Source organism: Acartia tonsa, chromosome 14 (assembly GCF_053477335.1).
Source record: "Acartia tonsa isolate MP-2025a chromosome 14, ASM5347733v1, whole genome shotgun sequence".
Taxonomy (NCBI): Eukaryota; Metazoa; Arthropoda; class Copepoda; order Calanoida; family Acartiidae; genus Acartia; species Acartia tonsa.
In genome coordinates, this window is record NC_137273.1 from 11848120 (window position 1) to 11868732 (window position 20613).

General features: G+C 32.4%; 3 protein-coding genes across 7 annotated transcripts in view; all 3 read left to right on the forward strand.

Moving 5' to 3' along the window:
* Window positions 1-2559, forward strand: part of LOC145305742 (uncharacterized) — a 22044-nt gene extending 19485 nt beyond the window's left edge. The window contains exon 7 of the mRNA XM_080147514.1: window positions 899-2559. Within this exon, the coding sequence (XP_080003640.1) occupies window positions 899-1195 (297 nt within the window). The 3' untranslated portion in view covers window positions 1196-2559. The remainder of the gene's footprint in view (window positions 1-898) is intronic.
* On the forward strand, window positions 2548-19424 carry LOC145305735 (uncharacterized). 2 transcript variants are annotated; one of them, XM_080147503.1, is made up of 23 exons: window positions 2548-2663; window positions 5553-6257; window positions 6336-6386; window positions 6498-6604; window positions 8077-8157; window positions 8732-8808; window positions 9050-9125; window positions 9401-9511; window positions 10053-10136; window positions 10699-10786; window positions 11384-11604; window positions 11954-12007; window positions 12222-12384; window positions 13549-13664; window positions 14010-14180; window positions 14410-14520; window positions 15067-15535; window positions 15913-16000; window positions 16583-16655; window positions 17543-17600; window positions 18175-18266; window positions 18556-18656; window positions 18999-19424. In XM_080147503.1, exons 1-23 carry the CDS (start codon window positions 2594-2596, stop codon window positions 19030-19032), a joined length of 3201 nt encoding a protein of 1066 aa, XP_080003629.1. In that variant the 5' UTR covers window positions 2548-2593; the 3' UTR covers window positions 19033-19424. The 2 variants fall into 2 exon arrangements, with proteins under 2 accessions (XP_080003629.1, XP_080003630.1); XM_080147504.1 differs by lacking the exon at window positions 6336-6386.
* LOC145305740 (uncharacterized) overlaps window positions 19383-20613 on the forward strand; it is a 60181-nt gene continuing 58950 nt past the window's right edge. For 2 of the 4 annotated variants that reach the window (XR_013874697.1, XM_080147511.1), the window contains exon 1: window positions 19383-20461. Coding sequence is in view for 1 of the 4 variants with exons in the window: in XM_080147511.1 (XP_080003637.1) it covers window positions 19460-20461 (1002 nt within the window). In the remaining 3 variants the exon portion in view is untranslated. The remainder of the gene's footprint in view (window positions 20462-20613) is intronic. The other 2 variants (XR_013874698.1, XR_013874699.1) reach the window with 1 other exon arrangement.

Consider the following 20613-nt stretch of genomic DNA (forward strand, 5'->3'; position numbering starts at 1 on the left):
CATTTTGATCAATGAAATTTTCCGAATTTGATGATAATTGCCGTTTTTTTCCCTGCAAATTGGACTTAGTTGCTTTCGACAAAAAAATGTAAAAAACAATTAACATTTAAACAAGGATGACAACATCCATAAGTAGCGAAACTAAATAATTTGATTGTATCTCAGGAAAAAAAATACTATAGAGCAGTGTCATATAATAAATATTAATATTGGTAAAATAGCGAAATCATCACACCTTTAAAATCACGCAACCTTATAATCATGAAAACTTAAAAATCTAGGAATCGATCTAGCACCACAATTAATAGACAAATCTTAATGAAACTTGATGGAAATATGTAGAACATGAGCATACTCAATCCCTGATAATTTCAACCATCAATCATGAATAGGAATTGAGAAAACTATGAAAACCTAAAAAATCTAGAAATTGATCTAGCACCCCAATTAATAAAAAGATATTAATAAAACTTGGTGAAATTATGTAGAATATAAAATTTATTAATCCCTGAAAATTTCAGCCCTTTATCTTGAAAAGGAGTTGAGAAAATCACGATAACGTAAAAATCTAGGAATCGATCTAGCACCCCAAATAACAAACAGACGGACAAAACAATGTATATATTAGAAGGGCGTATATAGTGGGAATCTTCACTAAAAATTTCAGCTGTCTATCTTGAATAGGAGCCGAGAAAATCACGTTTCCCCCAATTCATTAATTATGGACTGGCGGACGGACTTTGTGAATTATAGAGTAGCTTCGCTACTAAATATCTAGGAATAGCTCTTGTTCGTGAATAGTCCCTTTTTAACAATGCAATGGTTACATTTTGTTGGCAATTCATTTTAGTGTGCATTCCCTTCAATTAATATTCAGTTCTCATTCTTTGAATTTCAGATGTTTCCAGATGTCAGAATCAGAACTCAGCTACATTATATAAATGCAGTACTAGATAGCTTATGGAGTGGCAGACGGTTTAATGAGTCATTATTTAATTTCACGATAAACCGCATGAGCCTGGATGCAATCAAGATAAGACTGATTAATGATGGGTTTCACTCGGATCAAGAATGTATTCAAGACTTGACGACTATTTTTGATAACTTTAGAAGTATTTACAAACCAAAACAAGAAAGGGATAATGCAAATGAGTTTGAAAGATGCTTTTTTGCAAGACTTAATTCTCTGCCTTAAAGGAACCATGCAAGAAATATACCGCTTTAACTGCTGAAAGACTGCCACGAGTAGACCCAATACCCAAAATTTGAAGCCTCCAGCTTCAATAACAAAAAAGTTATAGACATTTCAAAATCATATTTTTAGTACAATGAAAATTTTGAAAGTTTTTCATTGCTAATAATAGAATTTTCATAATGATAATAAGTCGCCTAGAAAGAAAATTATAAGCTTATTTTTGGCAGAAACTTAGAATGCCAGTAACTGATAACATTTTTACAATAAAAACACTCTTTTTTTTTTAGTCAAAATCATTTTTAAAAATTCAGTTTAATTTGCGTTGTATTGAGAGTACTGTAGCGTGAGAATGCCAGCCTCTAGGATTTCCAGCCAATCATAAGGCTGAGTCCGTGCTAAGTCCTCTGAACAACCAATCACAGCTGAGCATCTGTATTACTTACATTAGTTTAATTTTTCCCCGCTATGATTTTACGCTTTGAAACGCAATTTAAACTGAATTTTATCATGACATTTTGACTATAAAAGGGATGTTATTATTGTAAAAGTGTTATCAGTTACTGACAGTCTAAGTTTCTGACAAAGATAAGCTTTTAATTTTGCTTCCAGAAGACGTAATTTAATATTGAAATTTCTATCATTAGCAATGAAATCTTTCAAAACTTTTATTGTACTAAAATAATCATTTTGAAATGTCTGTAACTTTTTTGTTATTGAAGCTTGAGGCTTCAAATTTTGGGTATTAGGTATACTCGTGGCAGGCATTCAGCAGTTAAAGCGGGGTATTTCTTGCAGGGTTCCTTTAATGGGAACTATATATCATATAGAATTTCAAGGTGTTCAAATCCTTTGTCTTCTTCTAAGCTGTGATTTAAACTTTGATACCTACAATTTTAATTTCAAAGACTTTGTACCTGAACACTGAGTTTCTACATAATTTTTTTGTCGCATGATTATCATTCTCTAATTAGAATGTTCTAAAATGTTACCTTCAGACCTTATTATTGATTTTACAGAAAAATGTGCTAACTACTTTCTATTCAAAGTCCTAGTCTTTTTTCGTCTTTAGAGGCATTTTTATATCTTTTAATGTAATGTACATACCTATAGATATGCTTACTGATATTTTTTAAACTTGTGTACCTAATTCTCATATTTTTGTGTGAATTTTTATAAATATTTTTATAGTTATGTAAATTTTAATATATGGGAAAACTCTTTTACTTTCGATGAAAATTGAAGATATTTGAAAAACTGAAAATTTATCATCCAACTTATGTAAAAAGCTTTACTGACCTTCTAGCTCTGGTTATATTGAATAGTTTTATTTTCAATGTATAATAAAGATATATTTTTTTTCAGAATTTTCTCAAAGTAGCGCAGCTACTTTAAATTAAAATGCCTGGAAGAGGTCGGGGCAGAAGTACTAGGGCTAGTAGATCAAACAAAACTGAAGACGATGCCTTAAGTAAGTTTTTATGCTGTGATGTTTAATGTGAATATTAACAAAAAAAGGGATAGTTTTACTAAGTGCATTTAAAATGTTCGATTGCAAGCATAACACAGTTATGGAATCTCAACGACAAAGATTTTTTTATCCAATCTTGACAAGTGAGGTATTTTTGGAAAGAGGAATATATATAGAAAACGCCTATGAAAATTAGAAAATCCGCAGAAATCAGATTTGCAAGTTATTTGCAAAAATCTGCAATGCTAATTTGCAAAATTAATTTCATGCCTTAAATGACTTATTTAGAAAAAATCTTTTTATGAAATGTGTTTATTTATAAGTTTAGAACATACTTAGGGCAAAAAAAATTCTTTAGTGTTACTTTTTTCACCTTATATATGAAAAAAGCAGTTTCTCACATTTTAAGATAAAAAAAGGTATAGAAACAAAAAATATGATTTTTCTTGATGTAAACACAATAATTGGCATAAAATCTATCATCCTAAATGTAAAAATCAACTATAGAATCCTTTTTAGAGCTAATATAGTGCAAAAAGTAACCAATACATTTTTGCAAAGTATGAAAATCTGAAGAAAATAGTTCTTTTTGCTTTTGATATACATATCAGATAAATGTATATAAAAATAGTGATTAAAAACTATAAAACATGTTATAAGTTTTTTCAACATTGTCATTGATTAAATTGCACTTTTAGGTTTAAGAATTACCAAAGTAGTGCATAAAAACTCTTTTTATGATGTAATTAAACAAAATAAATGCCAAAAAACCAACTACAAAATGGTCTACTGCATTATAAAAAACGCCTAATTGTTGATTTGAATTTATTTTGTTTTATAACTTAATAAAAAGAGTTTTTATGTGCTACTTTGGTATTAAGTAAACCTAAAAGTGCATTTTAATCAATGATAGGGTTGAAAAAGTTATAACTTGTTTTATAGTTTTTGATCACTAATTTTATATACATTTATCTGATATGTATATCAAAATCAAAAAGAACTATTTTCTTCAGATTTTCATACTTTGCAAAAATGTCTTGGTTACTTTTTGCACTATTTTTGCTCTAAAAAGGATTCTATATCTGATTTTTACATTTAGGATGATAGATTTTATGCCAATCATTGTGTTTACATCAAGAAAAAACATATTTTTTGTTCCTAAACCTTTTTTATCATAAAATGTGAGAAACTGCTTTTTTCATATATAAGGTGAAAAAAGTAACACTAAAGAATTTTTTTTGCCTTAAGTATGTTCTAAACTTATAGATGAACACATTTCATAAAAAGATTTCTTTTTAAATAAGTCATTTAAGGCATGAAATTAATTTTGCAAATTAACATTGCAGATTTTTGCAAATAACTTGCAAATATGATTTCTGCGGATTTTCTAATTTTCATAGGCGTTTTCTATATATATTCCTCTTTCCAAAAATACCTCACTTGTCAAGATTGGATAAAAAAATCTTTGTCGTCGAGATTCCATAACTGTGATAAGTTACAAGATTACCATCTAACATATTTGATTTTGTATTATAATAAATAGCAATCAATCAGGCACGACTAAAATAGTCATCATGTTGTTTTTGTGAAAACAGGACAGCTGTTTATGTTGCATATATCCAAAAGTATGATTTTCAAGTCTTGATATTTTTAAAACTACCTGGTAGAAAATTGAAATTCTTTCAATAATATGTCCTATAGATGTAGTTTAAACTAATAAACAGAAAAAATATGCAGTTCAAGTTTAAATGCACTTCATGCAACTACCCCTTTAATTTTTTACCTTATCCTATTATATAAATTAGTTAGCGTATTTTGTCTGTCCCGAAGGAATTCGCTAACTGATGAACCGATTTTGTTCTCCTTTACAGTGAAGCTTCTTATAGGTCCTGGGAAGGTTTTAAACTATTTTTGGGGAGGGTGTCTTCACCCCCCTCTCCCTAAAAAAATATTTTTTTACTCTTTTAAAACTCAAATTTAAAATGGGATGAGGTCGACTTTTCCCCCTCCTACCTTAAGTGTCCCTAGAAGCTTCTAGGGGCGTAGCCGCTAGTTCTTAAAAAAGTATTGATGTACACTAATAAGACTTATTAACGACCAATGATATAGCTTTAAACATTGTATTAGGTTCAAAGAATTTTTGTTCTTCCTAAGAAAGTATTATAAACTTTTTACTTATCAAGTAGTTACTTCGCGGTCAGGAAAATAGTTAACCCCTCTCCCCCCCCCCCCCCCCCTCCTGTATAGAGCCTAACTGAAAAGTAAAGCCAATTTCAGCGATCTCTAGCTTCAGACAAAAAAAACTATTGCTTTATATTATAGAAGATGGGACATTTTTCATTTATTTTTCATTTTTATGTATATTGCGTGGGCATATAAAGGGGGGAGGCGGATGTGCCATTTTTTTAATCCAAACATAAAACGTGAATGATATCAGCCCACTAAAGGGTTGTAACCACCGCTCCCGCCAAATTTTTTTTTGCCTTTTTTCGCCAAATTAGACAGTTCTCAATCATCTGAGATAAACTTTTTTTCTTATATTATATTTTCACCTTATATTTTCACGTGATACTTATAATATTTCAAACATGTCGATATTAAAAAAAATTGCAATTGTAAAATCTTACAATTGTCAAGTCAAAATATAAGCGAAATTTTTATGAAAAAAAAAGTTTATCTCAGAAGATTGAAAATTGTCTACTATGGTGAGAAAAGGCAAAAAAGAAAAGATTCTATTTTTGAAAGCTTGTAAATTGAAGGGAAGTTTTTATTTATCTGCAATTGTTCTTTCCTGTAATGATTTGGGGTTTCCATCTAGTTTAGATAAATAATAAAATAGCATTTCATAGCACTTAAATGTAGCTTCTATTTAAGTCAAATGTATTATAGTAAATCATGAAGACGGTAAAGCTACCACTGATGATACAAATGTTGATGAATCAACAATAGAAGAAAATGACAGTGAAAATGCATCAAAAGATTCTTCAGAAAATATACCTACAGATGATCCATCAACAAATGCAGTTGAAGATGGTGGTAATTCTAAGGACGAGGAGATCAATTCGTCAACTGATGATAAGCCTTCTACAAATGAAGAAAATAATACTAAAATAGCAGATGATATTACAGAGCAGTCAACAGAAGTTGAATCAGAAACAAATGTTGCTGATAATGACAACACAGTTGCTGCCAATGAACCAGACTCTTCAGATTTACCTCAAGATAATACTGAAGAAAAAGATGATAAGGAAAAGGAAATAGTGGAAGTTTATGCTATTTCTAATGAGAAAATTACAAATGAAGTCCCTTCAATGGAAGAAAATATTGAAAATCTGGAACCAAATGTTACAGACAGTCAGAAACCAGATGAAAAAGAAAATCCGCAACCGGATAAAGATGAAAATCCGCATCCTGATGAACTTGAAAATCTACAATCAGATGATAGAGAAAATCAGCAACCAACTGAAATTGAAGAAATGCAAACAAAGGACAAAGAAAATTCTGAGTCAAATGTTACTGATGATAAATCAGCTACAGAGAATGACAAGGATCAAGTTACAATCGATGGAGAATCCACAGAAGGAGTTGAAGGAGGTAATTATATTATTTTATTATCTAATATTTAGGCATTCATGTTAAAAATGAATAGAATATGGGATTTTTTGTTATTAGGAAAATCATCTGTATCAAACGGCGGTTTTTGGTGGAATATGGTAAAATTTGGTAATGATTTGATTTTACTTATCACATTTATAATCTACCTCACCCCTAAAGCAAACACTAATACTTTGTTCTGATTGTTCACATTTGACAGAAATGATCTAAAACTTTAAGGTGTTCCTACTGAAGTAAAAAGTGGACAGATAGCCCATGTAAGGAGATATTCTGCACCCTGGATGTTCAGATTTAAAGAAAGAATTAGAATTTTGCTTAATTGTGAGGTAATATACTTGAAAGTTCTTCAATAGGGAAGTTAAGTTTGAATATATTTGTAAACAATAAGTACTTTTTATAAAGGATATTGCTAGATTTCTACAGGGGTGTATATTCTGCACAAGATTTATTTTTTTCCCCTGCTACAAATTTTTTTATTTTTTTCCCCCCCTAGTTTTTTCTCACCAAGTAGGGGGGGAAATGGAAAAATATTTAAAGAACTCTATATTTTATTTATTTTATCCCTCCTACCACACATTTTTTTTGGGTTTTTTTTTACCAAGGAGGGAGGGGGGGGGGGATGGAAAAAATGTTTTCAGTTTTCTTAATTTTTACATTTTTTTTCCCTCCAACCACTTATTTTTTATTCCCCCCCCCCCCTGAGCAGGGGATCCCATGTAGAATATACACCCCTGGATTTCTATTAAATATGTAACGGTTCTATTTCAAAATCTATGATAGTCAATAAAGAGGGGAAGGGGGAGATAACAGACTATGATTGGCTAAAAGGTTTTCATGCTTTGTCTGATGAGAAACATTACTACTATGGTTGGGCCGGATACTTTTTTGGCCGAATACCTGATATCCGGCTGATTTCTAACGCCAGAAATCCGGCCGAATATCTGTGGAACACCGGACTAGGAATAAGCCAGATATCCGGTATCCGGATTGTTTCAACAACCGATATCCTGCCGGATATTTAAAATAGCCGGATATCCAGGGCTGTGCAAAACCCGGGTTTTTTTTTAAATACCCCGGGGTCGTGGAAAATAGGGGTTTTACCCGGGTTTTAGGGGTTTCTTGGGGTTTTTTGGGTATTTTGGGTTTTTATAGTTTTTTATACTGTAAAAGCTTGAATAATATATTAAATATAATAGACGATTCTTTCTATGGCGCAGCGAGTTTCATAGTATTTTCAAAGTAGCTTTTCTCTTATTTCTACCCCTGCGGGGCAATCATAACCCCTTAACTAACCTAACCTAAAATAACCTATTAATAGTTACTATAAAGGTACAAAGAAAACCACTGTGCCATGAACCAATTAGGTCCTTTCTTTTAATATTTAGAAACAGGCTAGGACATAAGAAAGATGAAAAGTTGGCTGCTATATACAGGAAAAACAGAAAAAATGCAAAAATCTAAAGATCCTAAAATTGCTTTCTTGCTGGTATATCTCTTCCTTAGCCCATGCCAATGGCAAAATCAGGCACAAGTAGTAATAGCAGCAGTCTATTCCTTTGTTAAATACAGGGGTCAATGAAAAACATTTTTTTTTTATATAAACAATGATAAATAAACTTATTTTTGAAACAATTTTACTTTTTTTAATAAAACCCCCATAACCCAAAACCCCATGGTTTTTTAAGGTGGGTTAAAGAGCAAAAAATCCGGGTGGGTTTTGGGGTGGGTTTTTTTTGTCTGCCAACCCTGCGGATATCCGGCCTAACCCTAATTATTACAGAACATCAATCTTTTGTAGTTGTGTGAGAATATTTGTCTCCGTGCGGTCAACCTTCCTTGTTGTGGGTCTCAAGCCTGTAGATCATGTGCTTTCAAGGAGGTAATACAAATTCTAATTCAGGGGTGTTTAGTGAAGTTTCTTAAAGGTCCTGGGATTATAACTATTTTGGGGAATGGTACACATTATATAAGTCGGTTGAGGAAGGGGGGTATATTCGTACAGACATTAAGCAAACATAATATAGTTAAATCCTAAGCATCATTCAGATCAATATTTAGACGCATGGACAGAAATTAAGATTATCACAGGGGTGTATATTCTACATGGGATCCCCGGCTCAGGGGGGGGGGGGGGGAATAAAAAATAAGTGGTTGGAGGGGAAAAAAATGTAAATATTAAGAAAACTGAAAACATTTTTTCCATTTCCCCCCCTCCTTGGTGAAAAAAACTAAAAAAATGTGTTGTAGGAGGGATAAAATAAATAAAATATAAAAATCATTAAATATTTTTTCATTTCCCCCTCCCCCCTACTTGGTGAGAAAAAACTAGGGGGGGAAAAAATATAAAATTTTGCAGCCGGGGAAAAAAAATATATCTTGTGCAGAATATACACCCCTGGATTATCATAAATGCAAATTTAAATAGGCGCCAATTTTCATTGATTTTTCTTTAGGTTACAGCCAAAAGAGTTTGTTGGCAGTGTAATGAACCTGCAAAAACTGAAAGCTTCCAGAATCATGAAGATTTAAGGTTAGATTTATTTTTGTAAAGTAGAAGGGGGGGGGGGGGTAAGACAAATTAAACTCTCCAAATTTCTATGCTTCAGTAAAGTTGTACTTGGTTCAACTCAAAGTTGTCGTAACTCTAAAGGGGGGTGTTGAAAGCATCTCACGTCCTTTTATTTTATTTCAATAAACACCAATGTCTATTTTTTTGTCATTTTTTGTAATTTGTCTTTTTCACTAATATTGAGTTGGGATTCTTTTTTTAGATCAGCTGTTCAACAATTCAATGACGGTGAAGAAAATTGGAAAACTTTAGATAATCAACTTGTCGAGAATCTTATGGTACTTTACTTATATCCTTTTATATAAAGTAGTAAGTTTTTGTGACTGAAGCTTAAGATTTCAATGACTACTGAATGATTAAGTTTCCCTTTGTAGGGAAGCGTTACATATGTCCCGGGCTGGTATTTTATTGTTACAATAACATGTTCTAGTATAATGACCTGATTTAGATTTGAAATAGCCAAAACTAAATAAAACTCTTTAACTGAACATAATATAATCACTAAGTCTATAATGATCATACTAGGAACATTTTTTGCAGCTTATTTTTTTAGGGGGTTAGAAAACATTTCGTAAGAATTTTCAACAAGGCTGAAAGAAATCTCAAGAAGGAAAGAACAAAACAGAAAAGAAAAGAAAGAGAAATCTATAACGTTAACGAAGACAAAGGAATTTCGGATTTCTACATATGCGCTGCTTTGTTTCCAATTGATAAAGATACAAAATACCTAACTTTAAAAAAATGAGTTCCATGGTTTGATGTTACTGTTAACTACGCTTACATTTGCTCCTAAAAGTCTAAATAAGTTTTATACTTATATACTTAAAGCCAAATTCAGTTATTTCGAATTACCACTGTTGGGTTTTAATTGTAGTAACGGTAGTAACGGTAAGAATACCTCTCTTACCATACCCAGGTAAAGGTTAGGTATTAGTGAGCAAGTTCAGGTTAGATAACAAGTCTGCTATTGGACTTTTTTATCAGATAGCAGGATCTTGTTTTAATTCAGGGGTATTTATTCTGCATGGGTTATCCTGATAAGGGAGGGGGGGGGGGGGGAGGAAAAAATAAGGAGTACTAAGAAAAAATTTCACTTCTTGGCGGAAAAAAAAATAGAAAATATGTGGGAGTGAAAAAATGAATAAAATAAAGGTGACTGAAATTTTTTTCATATTCGCATAAGTAGAAATGCCAAGTGCAAAACTAAAGGTGCAAAGCATGAAGCTTTACCCCAAGATGGCAAGAATCTGAAAACTATCGTCAGACCAAGATGTGCTTTTCCTATACCAAAGGAATTATAAGTTATTTTTAAAACTGAAATAGATAAATAACTGTCTCTTACTTAAGATCTCCTGAAAATTCTTCTCACGTTTCATAGGTTAAGTTTTATGGACAACTGTCATTCTTAAAAGTTGTTGTTAATGATAAACAGCACAGGCTACAGATTCTGATCTAAATTTCATGTATTATAATTCATCTGAAAAAAAAACACATGTCCTTGTTCTAGGGGTGTATGTAAGGGGGGGGTGGGATGAAATGTAAAAATTAAGAGAATTGAAAACATTTTTTTTTCCATTTTTTCCTCTTGGTGAAAAAAATAAAAAATACGCGGGAGGGGGGATAAAATGAATAAAATATAAAGTTCTTTAAATAATTTTCCATTTTTTCCCCATCCTTGGTGAAAAACTAGGGGGAGGGGGGGAGGGAAATATAAAACAAATATTAATAAAATAAAATATTTTATATATTCCACTCCAATAGGTATACAAAAAAAAAGAATTTTAATACCAAAGTGCCTGATAAATTTGATATGACCGTAAATTTAAAATAAATAACATGATATGCATTTCCAAGGTTGTTACTTTGAACGCGCATAAAATTACGAAAGAAACCGTTGCTGTCAATTATACCATCAATGCTGAAGGATTTGTTGGACAAGGCACATTAATAATTATAGTTGAATTTTTGGTCTAATTGTTGATTCCAGGGCTTAAAGTATTCGTTTTACAGATATGTCAAGCGCGTGACTATAAGTTAAAAGCTGGTTTCTTCCCTTCGTTGATAAAAGACTACATTCTTAAAATTTAAGACAAGATTTTTTGGGGGTGTTACTATTCAGTATTCATTATAAAAACACTATGGACGACCTGCCTCCAATTTAGTAATCAAATGCGCTGTAGGTAGTTAATATACATTTGGCATTTCACAAATAACAACACCCTGTGGTGCTCTGATAACCCCCCCCCCCCCCTCCCTCCCCTTATTTTTAAATATAATGAAATTAAGGTTGCGAAAATTTTTCGTTTGTATACTTTAAGCCAGTTTAAGTTAGGTTATATTGGTTACACCGCAAATGTAACCCCGCAGTGGTTAGTCATAGAAGAGCAAATCTGCCCACCACCTTTAGTTTATTTTTTTTTAATCCTAAGATAGTGGCGGTATCAGTGCTTAACAGTCACTTTGTGGAAAAGAACCTATTTATTTTGTCCCTTGTATTTAGATTGTCAATTGATTTTCTATAATTATGTGTGTCAAGGCATAGCCAAATGTTTCAACAGAAACTCGGAAAAACGCTCGGTAGCCATATTCTGCAAAGTTATGCCTAAAAACTTTGACAAGGATAAGTTTGATCCAAAGCAGCTAACTGGTTGTCCTATTGAGAAAAAAAGTGTTGAGGTCGGAAAGTTAACTGAACTGACAAAAGATGAATATTCAGATGTTCCTCCCACTGAAACAGAATTCCAGCTAGTATTTAAGGTAAATAAATAGTGGCTTTGTTCTCCGCCTAGTTGGGCTTTGTCTCAAAAAAAGGGCAGGGGTGTAAATTATGCATAAGATTTATTTTTTTCCCTGCTGGAAAATATTTAATTTTTCATTCATTCATTTTCCCCCTCCCACATCCCCCCCCCCCCCCCCCCCCCAAGGAGAGGAAAAAAGGTATTCAGGACTGTTAATTTCTTAATTCTTTCCCCTCCTACATATATTTTATTTAAATTACTGTTCTTTACTTAAATTTCCTCATAGCTTAACGGACAGGTATTTACATAGATGTAGTTGCTATGATGCTAAAAATTGGTTTTTATTCATTGAATATCTTTTTGTTTAGGGACCAGAAATCAAGGTCGATAAACTAACATGTCTTACTCTTCAATTTGCTTCTAAAGGAAATTTGATAATCTTGTATTGTATAACCGATAAATCAGCTAGAAAAGGTTAACTGTGTTTTAAAGGGATGTAAATCATTCGAAAATCCTAATAAACTTCTTTAAAACAATTTTGCTAATGTAGGAGACATTACCTGTTTTGCTTTATTTGTGATGGATCAAGAGGCCCAAAATTGTGCAATAAAAACATAAGATTATCTATTACCATTCAAAGATGATTCCGCCAAAATTGTTGAAGCGTCTGCCAACCATATCTATGGAGTTGAAGGTACACTGGAAGACATCTACATCTTCACAGCGGCTGTTTCACCTTTTGTAGAGGATGATAACTGTGTGAGAGTGCTTGCCATGCCTACCAATTTAAATGGACTTGGTATGTTCATTTTTTTATATATTTTATGGTATTATTAGTTAGGGAGAGGTCATTGGACTCAAAATTACAATGGTACACAAAGTTTAATGACCACGTTTAATAATCTTATTCGTTGTTTAAACATTTTGGATATTTTTTATTGAAATTTAATTGGTTGGTTTCAAACTGGATGTGTCCAAACATTTCAACTAATAATTTTAATCTAGAAAAGGTGTAATGATTGTTAAGGATGTATTGTGTATATATTCATCGTCCATTGTCTTACCACTTAAGATCCCTGACTATTAGTTGTTAGCAAAGAAGTGCAACATTTTATGATTTATTTCTGTTGGTCACTATTTTTCCTTTTTCTAATCGCGGACAACATACCTTAGATACCATACAAAACATGCTCATTCAGTATAATTCAGAACATGCTCATTCAGTATGGTTCAGAATTTGTTTTAAACCAACAAAATAGTGTGATGATATCTTATTTCATATTTACTGCCTTTTTTGGGACAAAATTTTCTTTATCTTTGATGTCTTTTTAATCCTTAGGTATTATCTTACATTTATTCTTCTTCATTTATTCACTACTAGCGGCTACGCCCCCTAAAGGCCTCTAGTGGCACTTTAAATGTTTGGTTTTAAAAAAATAATACGATACCTTACAATGTCTCGAAGGAGTGAATATTCTAACGATACTTTGCAATGTTACGTCGGAGTCTCTATTCGAGAGAAAAAAGTTTCGATTTATTGTGATTTCTCTTGGGAGGGTGGTGGTACCCTCCCCCAAAATAGTTATAAACCTTCCTGGGAACTATGAGACGGTACGCTGTTAAAGAGAACCCGATCGGTTCAGCGGTTAGCGAGATCCTTCGGTACAAACACACAGACAGACATCCTGTTACTTTAGTATAAGGATTTCTTTTATGCTTTTTGGGAAAAAAGGCATTTAGTGTTTACTTCTTCTGCAAATTCTAAAAATTTTTCAATTTGTTCTCGTCATTTATATGGCCTTGTGGACTTATTTTATTATTTTGTATAGGTACCCAGAAAGATTGACGTTGTGTTTGTGTGTGTTTGTCTTCGTTACCAAAAAAATGTTCGTTACGCCAATAGAGACACTAAATTTTAATAAAAATAATAAAAATAATCTAGAGACACACACTTATGCTCAAGGTTTAGAGTTGATGCCAGGACAAGTGGTTGGAACAGCAAGATTACTGGAACCAGATGATATCTTCAAAATTAAGCACAGGAACGTCTGTGCCGCGCAAATATTTCATCAGAAATGGGTAAGTTTACTCTTGTAAATTTATCAAGTTATCAGATATCACATTAGAATTTCTGTACTAACTAGCCTGTTTATATGATGAAAAAGGATATATCTGGACCCAACCAAAGAATTCTTTTTTTTATAACTTATTGTCTGCAATTGTTTGTGTAAATTTCTGTGTAAGTTTGATCTGTAGAAGTAAAACTAAATATTATAGTAATAAATAACGGCATTCTGCTTTAGTGCCCAAAGTCTTGAAAGTTAGCCAAAATAATAAATGTTGCGTCCGTCCTAAAGTCCAAAGTTTTACATAACCAACATCCCATCTCTAAATTCCGAATTTATAAAAAAATAAATTTTTAAGTTGGCAAAAAAGAACAGCGTTACCCTGCAGGAAGTGAACAGATGGCTAGGTCCTAAATCTAAAGCGAAGCATACTAAAAAGATGAGGCGAGGAATGTGTGAGTACAAGGCGGGCCCTGATCAGAGTATGGCATATCCAAAAAAAAAGTTAAAACTGGCATTGAAACATCAGGTTATTTTACTCTTTTTCTTACTAATATAAATGTGGTAGGATATAGGTAATTTGTAATGGTACAAACCAATCAAAATTAACAAAAAAATACCCATAGTTTTGGAGCCAATGAATGTGATTAGGTGGTTATAAAACGTTGGGTATTTAAAGTCAAATGTCCCCTCCCTTCTTTATTGTTATTTCTTTATTTTTGTGGCAGACTTTTTATAACTCTTGTAAATATTTTCAGCAAGCTGTAGAACTGGCCGCGCAAGGCTTTACAGAAATGGATGGTAAACCCATAGTTCAAGTTATTAAGAACACAAAGGCTTATACTAATCAAGAGAAAAAGCGTAGGAAGGTAATAAAAACTAAGCTTTTAGCCATTTCAAGTGAGGGGGGGTATTCTGTACGCTCGAATGTTACTATAAGATGAACAATTCTTTCACATAAGTTGGTCAAACTATTTTTTTTGATAAGTTAAAGACTTTTCATTGGTGTATATTCTGCACAAGATTCATTTTTTTCCCCTGCTGCAATTTTTTTTTTACTTTTTTCCCTCCTAGTTTTTTACCAGCAAGGAAGGAGAAAAATGGAAAAATATTTTCAGAAATCTTTTTTTATATTCATATTACCTATACCCCCTCCCACATAGTCTTATAGTTTTTTTTTCACCAAGGAGTGGAGAAAAATGGAAAAATGTTTTCAGTTCTCTTCATTTTTACATTTTTTCCCCCCTAACCACAGATTTTTATTTTTTTATCCCCCCCCAGACCCACTAGCATGGTCAAATTTGCAGAATATATACCCCTGAGATTTTTACAACAAAATATGCGCTATTTATTGATTGATCAGTGTGTCTTTGCAGCGCTACTTGTGGCTATAATCGCTCTTATTTTGTTTGTAGAATCTTCTGAACCTGCAAGGAAAAGAGCCCATTGTGGCGGATTTACGAGGACTTCTCCTCACTAAAAATCAGAGGAAGAAGTTGAAGAAGAGAATGAAGAAAGAAGCCTCCCAAAATGTAGGCACTGAAAACACAAAGGGGGGTGGAACTCCCCAAAGGAATAAAAGTAAAGACGCTAAACCCCATTTTTATTCCCTACCAGAAAAGGATGGAGAAGGTTCTCCCATGAAGAAAAAGAATGCAGCGCCACCCAAAAAAACAGTTGGAAATGAATCAAATAGGTCGCAGAAAACTAAGCAGGGGGAAAACACTAGACATGGCAAAGACTCGTCACAGCGGAATAATGCGGGAACTGGAAATAAACGAGGCCATAATCAGCAACCAAGTTATGGAGGGAAAAGGTCAAAGTATGAAGCTACGCAATCAAGGTCGTATGGAAGCAGTCAGGGGTATGGACAGTACAACCAAGGTAGGAGCGTTTATTAATAGTGTTTTAATTTGTTGTCATCTCACCAAAAAAGTCGTAAAGAACTAATTTAATTTTGAATATTATTATGTTGATTTATGTCCAAAAAATCCATTTTTAAATATTTTAATAGAAATATACATCCAGGGAAAAGGGAATGTGAATCTGACAAACAATTCTAAGTGAAAATTTCCCCTCACCCCCCTTCCCCTTTTCTACTCTTCTTACCCACTTCCCTTTTAGTTACACCAAAATAAACAAGTTTTACTCCAACAAAATATTTAATTTTCGGCAATTTCAAGTGGAATTAATTGGGTGAAAATCAGCCCCTGTATACACCTAGGACCTAGGTACTCAAGAATCTAAAATTTTTTATGTAGTTGATAACCGTGGGTACGGCTTAAGCAGTTTTGGCTCAAACTCAAGTGGAAATTATTACGGAGGAGGAGCTTCCAATTACGGTGTTAGGTTAGTTTTCATATTTTTTTTTATATTACCCAATGCAACCCCAATAATTTTCAGTAGGTAGATTGTAATAAATGGAATAGATGAGATTTTCTCTGCTACTTATAAGATATGCTTCTGAAATTTCTTATGAAGATACCAATATCTGATGAGTGTATTATTTAACACTTTAATCCGTAAATGTTCTAAATATCACTTGATAAAATTGGGCCACATCAAATTTTTTGCTTATAACTAGAAACACGTTTTGAAGAAAGTTAAAAATCAAGTCTTTCTCATGTTTGACCCCTCTTAACTGATAATATATAAATAACCAGAGGTGGATTCTTAAAAAAAATTTGCCCCACTAATCCCTTAGTGGGCCAAAAATGTTTTTGTGAAAAATCCTCCAAAATCACATATAAAATCTACAAAAATTCAATAAAATATTATGTTCATAACCCTTCTATGTTTTTATTTATTTTTTGTAGATTTTTAATGTGATTTTGGTGGATTTATCACGAAAACAATTTTGCCCCACTAAGCGATTAGTGGGGCAAACTTTTTTTAAGAATCCACCTCAGTTTTATAAATGATTATGTGTAGTTCGTATGAAAATACCCCGGGATATGACAATGGAAGCTACAACAATTACACCCCATTCAATCAACCAATACAGGTAATAGTAATAGGTTGTTTCTTCATCATCATCATCGCCATTTATCTCTTCTTTTCAGAGCATAGGCCACGCACAATGGTTCTCTATTTTTCTTTGAATTGGGCCTCAGTAGAGGCATCACTGAAAGAAGATAGATTCTTTTCTTTCAGTTCATCCAGGAATTCCCTCCTCCAGGTTGTTTTTGGTCTACCTGGTTTCCTCTTTCCCGTGAAGGGGTTCCAAGTCAAGGCTTGATTAGTTAAATCATTATGGCCTTTCCTTAGAGTGTGCCCCAACCATCTCCATTTTCCCTGTTTTATTGTCTGTTTTTCTTAGTATTCTAAAATGAAATTATAAATGAAATTCATAGTTGAAATTTTTACTAGTTAAAAATACAAGACAATTTGTATTTGTAACAATAACATGCTTATTACTGTTTATTATTATGCGTTAATTCTTAAAGAAATCCAATTTCGTCAAATAAAAAGGGGAGGGACATTTGCAATCGTATGGCAAATGGTAGGGAAATTAGAGAAATATCAACGAGAAATTAAATAGGTTTGTATGTGTATAATTCTTCCTTTCGGAGATGGTAAATAGGGAGCAAGAATTATTAGACATTCCCCCTCTTAATGTATACAAGATCTTCATTATTTTTTTTTCGAGTATGGCTTTGAAACAGACTTCTAATATACGCTGTATTAGAACCAGTGCTAAGCCATTATATTATATTATTATAGCCAGTTTTCTACGAATTTTAAAATAAAAGTTACAATATTTATACCAGTTTTGTTAGCTCAGTCCTTCAGGCCCTTGGGTCTAACAAAACTGGTTTTGATCTTATAATTTTACATTTTAAAATCCGCGGGAAGCTGCGATAATTAACAAATTCCGTATTTCTTATTCAGGCTAATCCAATGATGGGTTCAATGGGAGCCAATCCACAAAATTCTAATTTTTATCGCGGTAATTTTTTTATTATTTCATAGTATTCTGTACAAGGACAGTAACATTCACAGTTAGGGTAGCAATATCAAGCTAGTGTTAAATAACAAATTCTGGTAGTTATGTCAATATTTTTTTTGCTATATAAATTACTGAACACATTTTACTAAATTCCCTTTTAAAATTTTCAATATACAAGATAGCCCTTCAATACTTAACGTATATTAAACTTTTCTATGATTTGCCTTGACTGGCTTAATTCTTTTTAAATTTGTTAATTGAACTTCTGTGAACAGCAGGCATCGTTTCTATTATAATAAGTTATTTCAGCTTCAATGTGAGATATTTTTTTTGTTTCAACTTCCCTACAGGCTTGCATATTCAGCTGATACTATTATAATCCATTAAAATTTTGAAAATCGGACCTAATACACTAAAGATACGTGGAAATATATTTTGGATTGGGGGGGGGGGGGGGAATGAATCTTGTGCAGAACGTAACCAATAACAAGTAAGTGCTCTTTAACTTATTTTAATTCAAATGTTTTTCTACTCAATGATTCTAGGTTATATTTCATCTATGGTTTTGATTTAGATAACAGTTATGACTATGACAGAATTCAGCTTGAAAAAGAAGAAACAACATTGAAAAGATTAACACTACGAAGTGAAATTGAAAAAGCGAAGGTAAACTATTGATAACATATAGGTAATATTGTTAGTATTTTTAATTTTTGAGTTTAGGAGATTTCTCCGTTTTTGATTAGATTTTCAAAGTTTTATAGTAGTTGGACTAGATTTCCTGATTGTCTCTATGAATTGAAGTATCTAAGTCGTTTTTCATAGAATTTTAACATATTCTGGTCTTGGTAGGTATGGGTTACTGAATGCTACAATCAACACGAAACTTCAGTCAGTTTTTCTTTTATGGCGCGGTATACGATTTCATGAAAACCAATCTTGTTGCTTTTATCAGATTGAGTTGGAGCAATTGCGGCGCACAAAGGAGCAAATGTTGAGTACTGTTAGACAAGAACAGATCCCTGCGGAACACCATAGGAGACCATCAAACCCTAGGTTAGTTAGACATACGAATGAGTTAACGTGTATTGGAACGAGCTAAAATATTTTATAAATTAATGTTTCAAAAATTAAAATGCCTTTAGCAACGAATTTTATGTTTCTAGTTATAAAAAGTCTTCTCATTAAGTTCTTTCATTAAAATATCTTTTTTTGTTATAAACCAATTTCTAGAAAATCTACAAAAGATTACATTACACAATTTTTACTTTACTTTACCCTATCGCGTAAAACCCAACATTAAAATGTAGAAGGGAAAATCAGTACGGTTACATCGTACATTAGCTATCCTAATACACAATAATGCATTGGTATACCTAACTATGAGTTATTTGGCAGGTACGACAGTGGCAGGGGATACATGTATAAATGAGTTTCACTCAATTTATCAAGAAAATCTACAAGTATATAATAAATCATGTTTTGTTTAGTAAACTTTCAATATATTCATGTTATTTCCTTTTGAGTTTCTTTAAATTTGTAATTGTTTTATGTACTTTGTTAACTTACCAATCGGCGCAGCGATCTAATTTACGGCGTTCGCACAGCACTTAATCTAGAGGGGAGAGGGTGCACTTGAGCTTTTTCTTTTGCTACTCCCCCAAGTCTCTCCTGTTCTTGAAATTAAAGTGCAAAATTTCAAAGTTCAAAATGCATCTAGAATTAGCGCTGACGCCTAAAAAAATTAATATGATTTGTACTTTTGTTTTGTTTTTAATTTTTTCTGTGATAATGTTAGACTTTTAACTATTATTATTTTCAGAACTTAAAATGAAATGATTTGACAATCAATTACCAAAATGGAGGATGAATATTACTCAGATTTCTCCTATCACGTAAATGAGTCTGATTTAGAAGACTACTATGATGAAGATGATTGTTTTGATCCTTATGATTACTTTGCTGACAATTCCAATGGATATTCCAATGGACATTCCAATGGATATTCCAATGGATATTCCAAAGTAAATTTCAATGGACATTCCAATGGATTTTCCAATGAATATTCCAATGGATATGTAAGTGAAACTTCTAATTCAAATGAAAGGCACATAGAAGAAAATGAGAAAACTGAGAATGACAACTCAGAAATTCCTAACAAATCTGATTTTTTGTCCACAGAAAAGGAAAAGGTGAAGTTTGAGGAACCAGAAAATTTTAGTAATTCACTTGACTCTGAAAGTTCTTTGAATGCTGCACCTGTCTCAACAAATGCTACTCCTGCACTAGTTGATATTACTAAAAAGAATCATGAAAAACTTGATGCTGACTCCTCTGGAACAGTAACTTTTTCAGACGGTACAAATTTAACTGGTGATCAAATTGCTCAACTTATAAACCAGCTTGGAAAAGTTGTTAGGGAAGAAATTAAGAAAGCATTTGATAATTATAGAGAAAATGAAGATAATCTATTTTCACTAGATGATAATCCTGAAAATAAGGCAGAAATTGTAAATTCAAATGAAAATAAAACTGGACTAGAAAATCATTTCGGTGATGAAGACCATGAAGATCATGACCCTAATTCTGTTAGTGATTCTGATTACGAATACAGTGATGAAGACTCCAACAATGAAAGCGATACGGAGAGCATTGCTGAAGTTGAAAATACAAAATCAGCCAAAAATAAAAATGATATTGCTGTTCAAGATCCAAAGGTTGAGCCACAGTATCAAAGACCTCCAAAGAATCAGTGGAAGTCAACAAAGAAAAGAAAGAAGGCGTGGAAGAAGCTTAAGGTTGGAAAATATGGCACCATTGGACTAAAGGCAAAAGATATCATTTGCTTCAAAATACCTCAGGCAAGGAGTTTAAATATTATTCATTTTTTATTCATGGCTTTTTTATGAAGTACACAATATTCTGATGTAAGTTCTGTAAAATGTAATATTGAGAAATAGAGAAAGTCTGAGGCAAAATAGTTCTCAAATGAAATTCCCCTACTGAGCCTATA

Excerpts from the sequence above, each read along its gene's own strand:
- LOC145305735 (XM_080147503.1), top strand. The coding sequence starts at position 2,594 with ATGCCTGGAAGAGGTCGGGGCAGAAGTACTAGGGCTAGTAGATCAAAC. Across the intron at positions 9,126-9,400 it reads AACTTGTCGAGAATCTTATG|GGGGTTAGAAAACATTTCGT; the intron begins GTACTTTACTTA and ends TTATTTTTTTAG. Across the intron at positions 12,385-13,548 it reads TACCAATTTAAATGGACTTG|GTTTAGAGTTGATGCCAGGA; the intron begins GTATGTTCATTT and ends CTTATGCTCAAG.